Source organism: Tripterygium wilfordii, chromosome 18 (assembly GCF_013401445.1).
Source record: "Tripterygium wilfordii isolate XIE 37 chromosome 18, ASM1340144v1, whole genome shotgun sequence".
In the NCBI taxonomy this organism is placed as follows: domain Eukaryota; kingdom Viridiplantae; phylum Streptophyta; class Magnoliopsida; order Celastrales; family Celastraceae; genus Tripterygium; species Tripterygium wilfordii.
In genome coordinates, this window is record NC_052249.1 from 1 (window position 1) to 12,526 (window position 12,526).

The 12,526-nt window shown below is 34.8% G+C and overlaps 1 protein-coding gene and 1 long non-coding RNA gene across 4 annotated transcripts; one reads left to right on the forward strand and one right to left on the reverse strand.

Moving 5' to 3' along the window:
* Positions 1-70: 70 nt before the first annotated feature.
* On the reverse strand, positions 71-7,295 carry LOC119984604 (citrate synthase, glyoxysomal-like). Its single transcript, XM_038828633.1, has 13 exons — positions 6,944-7,295; positions 6,369-6,549; positions 6,034-6,119; positions 5,543-5,647; positions 5,203-5,265; positions 4,861-4,970; positions 4,627-4,746; positions 1,888-1,963; positions 1,594-1,667; positions 1,345-1,465; positions 1,125-1,222; positions 869-992; positions 71-513 (listed from the first exon to the last, which is right to left on the reverse strand). Exons 1-13 carry the CDS (start codon positions 7,196-7,198, stop codon positions 382-384), a joined length of 1,545 nt encoding a protein of 514 aa, XP_038684561.1. The 5' UTR covers positions 7,199-7,295; the 3' UTR covers positions 71-381.
* A 1,771-nt stretch (positions 7,296-9,066) lies between these two features.
* Positions 9,067-11,729, forward strand: LOC119984743. Of its 3 annotated transcripts, none has more exons than XR_005464964.1 (4): positions 9,067-9,206; positions 9,343-9,857; positions 10,001-10,063; positions 10,334-11,729. It is a non-coding gene; the product is annotated as an uncharacterized LOC119984743 (long non-coding RNA). The 3 variants fall into 3 exon arrangements; XR_005464965.1 differs by having other exon boundaries at positions 9,100-9,431; positions 9,735-9,857; XR_005464963.1 differs by having other exon boundaries at positions 9,100-9,857.
* The last annotated feature ends 797 nt before the right edge of the window (positions 11,730-12,526 follow it).

Consider the following 12,526-nt stretch of genomic DNA (forward strand, 5'->3'; position numbering starts at 1 on the left):
ATTCCAAACCATTTCCGTTGTTAATTGCGAAAAAAAAAATTGTTGTTCTTTGTAACATATTTATTGACTATTTTTTTCACAAATTTTATTATTATAACAATTTATGATCGTTAGGGAAAGTACACGGTATGGATTACAAAGAAAGTTGTATTGAATATGGACTAACTACTGCAAATAAAACTCAACATCCCAAGAAAGCACCAGAGTCGCAAATAGTGCTGTCAATTGTGCAGCAACTTATCTAAAAGCGAATGTAATGGAACTGCTACAGCTGAAAACATTCCAAGCAGGCAACATACAATGTTGTGTGCCTATTTCTTATTTGATATAATCATCATTTATTTCTCTTTCCCCCCTCCTCTAATAGAATAATTATGAATCCTACGCCCCAGATCCAGACAGACGCCTCCTACTGGCATTTGAAATGGACACCTGACCACGCCTATCCGCATCTGTTGATGCCATCCGTTCCTTGAGCGGCATATAATGTTGCAGCCACACTCCAGTATAAACCTGAGATGTTTTAAGAGATTCGTAAAATGATATAAAGAAGACCATTGACAAAATAGTCAGTTCACAATAAGATAATCTATGTAGCCAAGGAAGTTAGGAATCACAAAAACTATTTGGTGGGTCACCACCCTACCCACTCACTTCTAGTATTATTTACGATTGTAATATACTTTCCCTGCTTCCAATGTTTTCCTAGGTCTTTACTGCCATTCATTCGAGGAAATAACATTATTCATTCACTAGATGACAGACAAGACCACTATCTCAAGGTTACAAACGGACATATAGCCGTAATGATATATTTATCCGAAAGAAGGAAATCATGAACGAATGTTCAGAAAAGTCGGGAAGTAACCTGCTGTGGTCTCATTATCTTTGTATCAGGATCATCCAAAGATTCACACCAGTGTGCCAAGTACCCAGCCATTCGAGGAATCGCAAATAAAACAGGAAAGAACTCTGTTGGGAAACCCATTGCCCTGTATAAAAAGTATGTTGTAATTTGTTGGCCAGATTAAAGGAGGAGGAAAATTAAGGACCCACAACATCAGAATGCGTACATCCAGTTGTTATACTAAATGGGTACGAATTCTATGACATCACATACGTACCTATATATCAAACCAGAGTAAAAATCGACATTTGGATATAGCTTCCTTTTAATAAAATACTCATCAGATAGTGCAGCCTTCTCCAAAGCAACGGCCACCTGCAGACAACCCATTACAAAAATCAAACATAACTTTGAATGAGAGAAGTCCAAATAAACAACAGAAAGAGGATTTGCACTCCCCCGCCATAAATAACCATATTTGAAGGTCAGACAGAGACCTCAATAAGAGGATCACGGCCAACAATAGAAAATACTTCCTCTGCAAGTTTCCTTATGACCTTTGCTCTTGGATCATAGTTTTTGTACACTCGATGGCCAAAACCTGACATCTTTCGCTTCCTAAAAAATGTGGGTTATCAAATAATAACAATTAAAACTTCATGGTAAAAAATCACATACAACACTGCAAGCAAATTCAGTCATCACGACCTGTCTGGGAGATAAACCAATAGATGTAACTAAATCACCTGTTTTTCACACCCTCAATGAAGTCTGGAATATTTTCAATCGATCCAATTTCACTCAGCATCTTAAGCACAGCCTACAATAATTAAGGTAATCGATAGCTTAGCCACTGTTAGCCACTGACCATAAAACATAAGTCCAGCCATAAAAGAAGAAGGGGAGTTTGGTTAGCAAAAAGATCAGAAGTGTGACTGTTTTCACTAAGGTATAAGATGTACATGATGCAGATTCTGTTTGCAGTTCCTAGACACAAGAAAAAGAACTCATGATAGAAAACACATTGTCATTATGCATACCTCATTTGCTCCACCATGAAGAGGACCGTACAGAGCTCCGACCGCTCCAGCAAGGGCAGTGTACACATCAACACCACTGCAAGTAGAAGCACTAAAGTGTAATGATGTGCCGATTATATACATACATTTGTGCACCCATTAAATGTGTTTTTGTCTAGTTTTTGGCATGCATGGAAGAAAGTGAGCAAAAAGTAGAGAAATCACTCTAGGGACTTTTTAGATCGATCGGAAATCAAGTCAGATCGATCCGAGTATTTTGAAGCTTGCTAAAAGGAACATTATTCACAGCATTGCGCAGATTTCGAGAAAAAGCCGCACACTCAAGTAGGTCCGACCCAAAACAATACACACTTGTAATAGAAACGGCATAGGGGTTTGGGGAAGTATAAAAGGGCGAAGAATAGCTTTTTGCCTCATTCTTGGAGGCTAGGGCCTAGAGACACACAAGAGGGCAGCCATTGGAGCTTGGGAAGAAGGGGTTTTCTCTTTCTCTCGTATTAAAGACTGCCATTGATTCTCTTATTGTGTATTTGAACTCTATGAGGAACTAATCCTCTCGTTAGGGCCCTAATAGAGCTCCACTTTGAATGTTGAATGAACTTGGTTTGTGATTCTTGATTTCTCTTTCTTGTTGATTGTCTATGGATGTTCTTAATACTTTTGAGTGCTTGATCACCACCAGAATGATGTTTTGCCTAGGTTGAGACCGGAAGGAGATACCTAGGGTTGCTCTCACCATAGATGACATAGGTTACATGAACCATAGGAATATAGGTGAATACTTATGCAATCGCAACATGATTATCCACCGTTCTTAATAGGCTTTCAATATTTGAATATGATTCTTAGGAACAGTGTTGTTAGAATCGCATGAATAGCGATTTGATTCATGCGATTCGTTTCGACTTTTAACAAAAAAGATACGACTCCTTAGTTGAATCGCATTGTATGATGAATTGTGCGAAACAAATTACAAATGATTCAGAGTCTCAGACGACTGATACATTGAGGAAGACGACGACAAGAGATGGAAATCTATGATATTATTATTTTTTAAATAAAAATAACACAACGGCATCATTTTTATCTTGTTTGGTCAAACCCAAAACACAAAGTCTGATATCATTTTTGTGTTGTAATTGTAGTACACATACCATGCGACCAATATGCTATAAGTGTCAATAAATACATGCAACGTAGACAGCAATTTAAGACAAAAGGATTCTTCGTTTGCCTATACATGTGGGTCCCACCTCACCAAGGGCAGAGCCAGGACTCAGTGGGGGGGGGGGCCATGAAAAGTTGAGGGGGTTCGGGGGCAAATCCCCCAAAAATATTTTTTAGGGCTATTTACAACATTACACTTGTTTAAACTGATATTATCGATATACATTTATCTTGATATTTGGTAGAATAAAATAACCCAAAATGTTAGCATAAATACATATTGAAATTGACGAAATCATCTATTAATGAATCTAAATTGACTCTCAACAAATTATCGTTCAATGTAAAGAACCATACAATCTACAAAAAAATTCATCGCCCATTTTGTTGCAAAGTGTTGTCTTAACATTTCAATATTTCATAGTTGACTTAATTAAAATTATTTTTAATTAATATATCTTACCAAAGGGAAAAAGCTATAAGACCATATTAATTATAAATAATATATATGGTATTATCTTTCATGTTAAATACAGAAATGTTAGATGGGTTGGTTGCTACTCAAGGCACCTACACCGCACACGAAATCTAGTATGCATTTACAGCCCAGATAATAATGATGATGAATTGATGGTGGTCCCCTTCTTTAGACAAACCACATGCCACGTAATCACAACCCACCACATTAATGCCCACCCTTCAGCTGCTCTTTTCTCTCTCTCTTCATTTCCTCTCCTATTCTTCGCTAGCTCCTCTGGAAAGTCATCATCTATATATATCTGTATAAGTATATTTCATTTTTTTTTTAAAAACCTGCATTGGGCTACAGCCCAGTGCAGTCCCCCCCCCCCCCATCCACCCTTGCACCTCACAAGAAACCTCCCACCCAACACCCACCCACCATTTTAATCTATAAACCCATCTAACCAACAATAATTTCTCCCTTTCAAAGACTAAACATTTTTATTTTGTGATGTATAATTTTTAGATTTTAGACTATACGAGACATAATGTAATAAAATTCATTTTAGATTGTTATAAATCTAATTTTTAGTATCACCAATTTAATCTATATGAATATATATTTAATTTATATGAATATACATATATTTTCAATATATTATTAAAAATTAAGTGAATATTACGATTCACGATTCAGAATTTTGGTTAATCGATCCATACGATTCGATTCGATTTGACAACCTTGCTTAGGAATAACAAGGATTAGTGTTGAGAATACTTTTGATGTATCTAGGAATAGAACATTGAATAGAATAGGGAAATCGATTGTCAATGATTGAATAGGGAATTAAGGGTTAACAAACCAAGGTAGTTCACTTGTTAATTACTTAATTACTTGCTTAGTGTTAGTTAACAAACAAACAACCACTTCGATTCTCCAAATAGTGTAAGTAAAGCCAAAATTAGTATTCAATTGAATTGTCAACACATCCTCGTGGGAATGATACTCTACTCATTCACTTTATTAGTTGGAACGATTTGTACGCTTGCAATCATTGCACAACATGTAACAAACTATTTCCGTTATTCAAGTGTTATTAAGATGCATACCTTGATGCAAGATGCCGGGCGGCAGCTGTAGAGCAGTTCATTTCATGTTCCGCATGCAGTATGAAGAGAACATCTAAAACTCGAGCCAGCCGAGGATTAGGTTTATAAGACCTATTGCCCCTGCAAAGTTGCAATGAAATCTTGTCAGCAAAAAAAACAGTGCGCTTAACTACATATGCAAAAAAAAAAAAAGAAGGAGTATTGGATGGAGCAAAAGATTCTGGAAGAGCATACAATGAATCTAGCATGTAGAGAAAGTTCTCCGCATAAGAAAGGTTATTGGAAGGAAGAACTGCAGGTCTTCCAGCCATTCTTAAATAAGCTGCTGCGGCAATGGTTGGCGCCTGCAAATAAAGTACCAATTTTATATAGGGGTAGTTGCTATACTGCAAATAAGTGACTAGCCATAGGTCCAGGTATGAAACATAAAAAGTTTGAAAGGATATAAGTACACAGGTTGTAGATAAAAAAATGTAATCCCACCTTTAATAAAGGCAGTTTGGCATGATCGCTACTGATTGGCTTGTCATATAAGGCAAGGAACAAAAGCAAGAGAAGACAAATCAAAATACTGACCTTTCCAAAAATGCGTACAATTTGCTTCTCTCTCACTTGTTTTGACTGGTAAAGATCCTGGCCCTATGTCAATAAAGAATAGATTAGAAATTAATGTAAACCTGATGACATCAACAGAAGTTTCAATCTGAGTCACAAGAACAATCTATGTTTCTTTAAATTGATTTTCTTCTTGTTATGGTAATGCAATGCAAGATCAAATAAGCAAACTATTTCTGCTGAAGATGGAACTGCCACATACACTGCAGCTTGCAGAAGCTATATGTTGAAGTATTCTAGCAATCATGTCCATTCATAAACAACTGTAAAGACAGAGTGAAGTGAAAAAAGAGCAACTTACTCTTAGAGCAGGGTTGGCATCTGGATGAAAGACAGAAAGAGCACTCATTGCACTGACAAGTACACCCATTGGATGTGCATCATGTGGCATTGATTGTATGATATCCTAGAAAAAACATTTAGTCAGAAATAATAAATTCATGTTAACTTAACGCCATATGGCAGCTTATGTTTCACTATTGTAGCAAGCAAAAAATATTATTATACTTTTGACATCCTGCCCTTCCTGAACCCAAATCCTATGTGGTAGCCTTAAACAATGGTTATTTTGGCAAATACAGTTTCCTCATGAAACATTAAGACACCACATAGTAACATCTACAGTTAAGCGCATATATTGTGTATCCAGAAGCACTGATTAAAAACTAATTTATGGTCAACAACAGACAAAAAACAGCAACATGGGATCAAAAAAGTCAATGTCAGTGGCCTAGAACATGTATTATTGTTACTTTAAGAGAGTAACAGAGGAAGAAACTGAGAGAAGCGCACCAGAACTCCTTGTGGCACAGCTGAATGCTGAGAAACAGCAAATTCCCAGTCTGCTAACTGACTCGCTGATGGCAAATTTCCATACACTGAGAAGAGAAATTAACATTAATTTGATAACAGAAGCTGAAACGCAAGAAATGCTTGAGTGCAGAGAAATGGACAGCGTAAATTATAGTTGCCAGATACATGTCTTTGTCTAGGCATTGGGAGACTTGGAAGGGAGCCATTTCGCTCACTATATCTACATTAAAGAACCCCGCACAAAAATGAAATAACTATGCTGTTCCTCTTCTGTTTATCACAAATAAGAATATTATTAAATCCCCATCACTTACTCAAAAGGTAGGCAACTTCCAAATAGGTACTACTCTCGGCCAGCTCTTCAATTGGGTAGCCTCTATATCTGAGGATGCCCTCATCCCCATCAATGTAACAAATGGACGAACGTACAGGAGCTGTGTTGAGGTAGCCTGGATCATAAAGTTTGAGCCCCTTGTCATTCTTTCCTGTAGTGATCTGTTAATTAAGTGTAATAAGTGAAATATTCTTGCACAAAATTAATACTGACTAAGAAGAAAGAGTAAAGCACATCACATCCGGTAATCTTATCATGATTGTATCAGATGAAAGGAAGGAAAGTAAAGGATTCAAATACATACGCCACTGAAAAACAAGCTGGTCCCTCCCTTATAAACACACTCCTCATAGACAAAGACAATTGAGTTCAAGATCTAAGTTTACAATGTTCCTCATAGACACCTTCCGATAAAACGAAATCCGAAGCAATCAGGATTTAATCAGTAATGAATTTAGGATGAAATCAGTTATAAAACGAAATTCGAAGCAATCCGAATTTAATCAGCAATGAATTTGGAATGAAATCAGTTAATTAACAAATATTTAGCTACACCTTTTTTAGATCAGTGGCCTTCACGGTGCCTTCAGGGGAGACCTTAATCTGGTAACTTTTGCCTGTGCGATCGTCGACGACGGTTAAGGCGCCCTTAAGGTTAGGGAGAGATGGGACCATGGTCTGAGATGAGACGAAGTATGGCTCGAGGACGGCGGAATAAGGTTCGTCGGAGCAGACAAGAGAAGCAGCCGCCGCCAGATGAGCGGAGAGCACTGCCAAACGACCACGAGCTGCAACTGAGGAATCTGACATTTTTCTGTGTCCAAAGTGAGAATTGAGAGAAATTTCTTCGAGATAGAGAACGATGGTTTTTGGTTGAGAACTTCAAGCCTTGCTGATTGAGTTTTGAATGCGCTTACCGAGATAAATATAGAAAGAGAAAAAAGGGGAAAAAAAAAAAAGGACAATTTTCCTTTTTCCTTTTTTATATACAATGACAGGCAATGGCCGACTTGATTATCCTTTGGGTTTGGTAAAGTATTTCAAGTTTCTAGCATAAATGTTATTTTTCAACCAAACACCATGCTTACATGAGCATTTGAACATTTGAAGGGGCATTTTGGTAATATTTTCTGGAGTATTTTTGAAAAATAAAAACTCCCTACCCACCTTTTTTAACGGTATTCTAAATATATTCATCCCTCACTCTCCACTGAACCAAACACCATTGGAATATAGAAATATTCACTAATTAATTACTTTTGTAAAATACATAGTACTATTGTATACAATTTGACATGACATTTTCAATAGCTTAAATGCTATCAGTAAGAATTGAACCAAATAGTCACAGCATTATGGACAACATATATGTTACAATTTAATTAGGTGAGAGAGTATTTTATCACATATGGGCTCTGTTTGACAGAGCGGAAAGCTGGATTTTCAATGCTAACGGAAATACTGTGAAAAATATGCTGAGCTTAAAGTTATGAAATATGTTGTGAGGTGTTTGGTGAACTAAAAACTGACGGTAGAAGAAAAGTTGTGGAATAAAAATATTATAATATTATATTTTTTATTTTTATATTAAAATTTGTTATTAAATTTAATATTAGATGAATATAATCAATATAATTTTATCAAAATTAAGTTTAAGTTTAAGCATAATTAATTTTATTAATAAAATAATTAATTTATTAAAATTTATATTTTAAAATAATGTTGTTAATAATTTAATCTTAAAATTTAATTTAATAAATATGATTTATTACTTAAATCTTAAGTATAAATTTTAAAGAAAAATGAATAAACTGTTATAATATTACACGGATTTCATGTGGATAAAATGTTATAATATATTAATAACGAATTTATGTGAGTAATATATTAATAAAAATATTAATATAACTGTGGTCCTCAATTGTTTTTAATCAAAAAAAACTAATATGATTCGTGGGGCTAGTGTGGGCCCCACGTTGCTTTTTGAAAAAAAAAAAGTGGACAGCCGAAACCGCTTTATAAGCTCCCAATGGGAGTTTATAAAGCGCCAACGGATCCGCTTCCACTTCTGTTGTGTCAAACAGGCAGATAATGTGCAGTGATTGAAAGTTTAAAATCCTTAGTTTGTGTCTCAAGGACATCCGTTATCAATATCCATATGAAAATTATGCTTGTTTGTTGGAATATAAAATTATTTCTGACAAATCAAATTTACTTGTGCCTATGTAAATCTATATATATATATATATAAATAAAAGTAGAATACAACTTCACAGTTTTTCCCTCCCAAACCTCCAAGTGTTTTTTTTGGATTTTTTGATTCTTATTATTTTTCAGGTATTTTTCAGAACCGTAACATATTTCTATTCCTTCATCTAACAACCATTTAAAATGATCCTTATCATGTAAGATTATTCTTTATTACCATTCCAATAAAAATTAAACTTTTAAATTAAGATAATTATAGACTATAATAACGATAAACATATTTAAACATTTTTTAATCCTTTAAGTATTTTGAAAATAAATTAAAACACACATATTTTAAATGTAAAAACTTAATAATAATTAAAAATCTTAGTTATGTAAATACACCTAAAAACTAACTATTATCATATAGTCAGCAATTTTAAATATTCAAATCGATTTTGATAACTAACGCGAAGATCTCCGTTGAGGAAAAAAGATATTTCACGCTGTCACGTTTCCTTCTCAGCACATTAGGCTCTCTCCTCTTTTCTAAGCGTTGGCCTTTATCCATTTTCGGCTATCTATTTCAGATAATCGTTTGGGTTTTTGTAGGTGCATGTGCTTTTTGGTATGGATAATTGGGTTCTTCCTCTATTCTCGGCTATCTGTAATTGTTTGGGTTTTGTAGATGCATGTGCTCTTTGGTATGGATAATTGGGTTCTTCCCCTCACTTTGACTTTTTTACAACTCATACAATCCTTAGATTGAAGCGTGGAGAGAAACAAAAAAACCAGAAGAAACACAAAAGGCCGATTTGTTCTAGGAGCGAACGAAGCAATATCCAGAGTACAGGTCAAGTTACCTTCGGTGATTTTTCTGATACTGAAAAGGTCTCACTTCATTATCAATATCTTGGGCAGGCCCTGAAGACATCCACCTGTCCAGTTCTCTTGCTAGCTGTCTTGACAATAAGCTCCCTGCTCCTGCATTTACACTATGTGTTTCTATGTTTTATGACGTTTGTAATATTTATTTCATTAATTTTTTGTGTTATCAGTTTAAAGTTATTAATCCTTCATTTAAAATTGTTGTCTTTAGAGATGTTTAAGCGAAGATTAAGGTTTAAACTGATATTCTGATGTTTTTATGTTACAGAGCAAGCAATCGGTCAATTGGGCATCACATTTATGGCCCAAACGATTGCATTTTCATGGGACTGTTGACAAATGCTCAGTAATCGATGCTTAATAAGTTAGACAATGATTAAATAAATACCAGGTAATGTGCCAATAGCTTAACAAAGAAGGCATGTTTGTTAATGTACTGGAAAGTTCTATACATTCTTTATATCGATATCAAGTGCATTACATTCACTATAACCTTGATGATTACTGTTGGTTTTGATTGTTTTTTTTTGGCAGGAGCTTTGCTTTTGCCTGATCGATTCTTGAGTGTTCAATTTGGTGTTCTTGAGAAGGAATCAGGTGCCCAATTCAATCCAAACAATTCTTTTTATTGCATCGATTGATATGAATTTTTACCTTAAAAATGTTCTTGGATTTGTTTGATTGTTATCCTGGATTTCTGTTATTCATCTTGAACCTCTCTGTGATTTGGGGTTTGTTATGAGTTTTATTTGCTGATAATCGCTTCTCAGAGACCATTCTAGGCGATTTGCACCATTTCCTCTGTTGCAAATTTTAAAAATAATTATGAGCTTTATTCTCTAAATTGTTGTTGGATTGTGATACCAGGTTGGAGAGTGACGAAGAGTTCAGGACGGTGATGGAAGTCCCACCTCTGGTAGGAATAACGTATCAACAGTCCTTCTAAACTGCATTAGGGCCACAGGTGAAGGTGGTGAAAGAAAGATGTAAGAGCCAACCAAACAATGAAAACATGAGTCTTAAAAGTTGAAAATTGTTCGATCTTAATGTGTTTCAGTGTTTTATGGTTTTCCAAGACAGTTAGAGGCTCCATACTCAAATTCTATGGTACGTTTGTTTACTTAGATTTTTTATGAGAACTGCACCATCTTTACTTGGTTTCATTTGTCCTCAACATGTTTATTTTCCATTAGACCATAAAAGCACGGAAGAACCAATACAGAAATTAGTTGTATGATCATTTGAGTATAAGAAGGTATGAATGATTCTTCTGTTGCTTTTTTTTTCCTTTGGAAATGTCTCATATCAGAAAGGAAGGATGTTGTTTTCATGTAATATGTTTTTGAAAGTTTTCTAATATTTTTTTCAACTCCTGCAAACAATATGGTTTCACTGCAACAAGTAATGTGCTTATTAATGATTATCATCACTGTTACTAGAAAGTTAGGTTACATTGATTTGCACAGAACCTTCCATGGGAAGGTGAATTAGCATGCATGGATGCTCTGAGGATGCTAGCCCAGCAATCATTCCATTCACAATGTTGAGTTAAGTCGGGGGTTTGACTTGCATAACAACATAAGTGCTTTGTCTTAAATTTGGGGGGGAAAAACTGCTTCTAATGGTTAGTTTCACTTTATTTTGTGAAAACTATGCTTGATTTTGCTTATGTTGCTGTTTTAGGAACCCTCAAACAAGCAACCACTGATTTGAGATTCACTCATTTAGGAAGAATTCATTCTATTGGTTTGAATTTAAAAAAATCGTAGTAGATTAGGATAAATTTTCTTATGCAGCTCTTTGCATTAGTGTTGACAGGTTTCATGCTGCCTCTCTTTATCTATTTTAAGATGCAATTTTATTAGTTAAGCTACTCTTTTTATGTGAGCATGACAGATTCACTAGACTGTGTTAGCAGTGGATAGGTACAAGCTGTTAAAGGGATCAAAAAGACTTTGGGCATTGGCCAAGTCGTGTGGACTCCATTTACTTGAAGCTCTTATCAATATTTGATTTTAATTGGGTGGTCATCAGATACTAGAAAGCTTGGATTGAAATACTGCTACAATAGGCAATGTGCACTATACGCAGTTAGGGCACCACTTTTGAAATTGATGAACTTTAAGTTAAGTGGGTGACTTGCATCGGTAAATTATACTCCTATATTTTGGTATTCGTTTCAACATGTTAATGCTTTCTCATTGGGGAATGTAACTATGTTTCAAATTGTCAAGTTTTGTCGAAGTTCCAAGAAATACCCTCAAACCCGTACAAAGAGGGAAGCATTGAATTTTCCTTCCTTGATATGCAGGATGATTATGTCTCTAGAGACTCTCTAAAGTAAGAACAACTTCAAAAAATAAAACATGGTGCTTGTGAATCGTGTATCCTGTATATACCATTAACTCAATCTCTATTTAGCGATATATTTCTAGATCAATCTTTCATAACAAACAAAATTATCACACTTTTCGGTAACTCTGTTGATTATTTTATGATAAATATTTCATTAAAGTTATGAAAAAAAAAATTATTTTCGTGCATCGCACGAGTCCAGATATTAGTTTTGGTATAAATTCACATGTGAATACCGGAAAATCCCTACATCTTAATCTCAATCTTCAAAATGTAAATTTAAAGTGGAACTAGAGAAGCCCATGCATCTCGGTCATTGTCAGATTATGAGAATGGTCCCACTTGACGTAGCAAATCAGTTACAATTGTTGTTATTTATTCTTCTTCCCACACACGCAAAAACCATATAGTGATGTTGAGGATATTGTTGTCACTCGTTTACCATTTTCAGTGATAGGGTCAGGTGAAGTTCTTCCTAATGGTTTGTCATTTTAAGTAAGAGTTCTTCGACTTCTTTAATCATTAAAAGTTCATAGTCATGTTAATTGATTTATATACATTATTTTATATTATAAAGAATTGACAGATAACAAATAAGATAAAAAAAAATATTTTACAATCATTAGTTTTAATGGTTAATCAGTAATCATTAAATAATACAATAATAGGGTAAATAACTACAATTGAACTATAATTACTTAATTA

Bases quoted from the DNA above. Each gene is read 5' to 3' on its own strand.
- LOC119984604 (XM_038828633.1), bottom strand. From the start codon at position 7,198: ATGTCAGATTCCTCAGTTGCAGCTCGTGGTCGTTTGGCAGTGCTCTCC. The intron at 5,266-5,542 runs GTAAGTTGCTCT...TTATTGACATAG, and splicing joins ATGCCAACCCTGCTCTAAGA to GGCCAGGATCTTTACCAGTC. The intron at 1,223-1,344 runs GTCTCTGTCTGA...GGTTGTCTGCAG, and splicing joins GCCGTGATCCTCTTATTGAG to GTGGCCGTTGCTTTGGAGAA.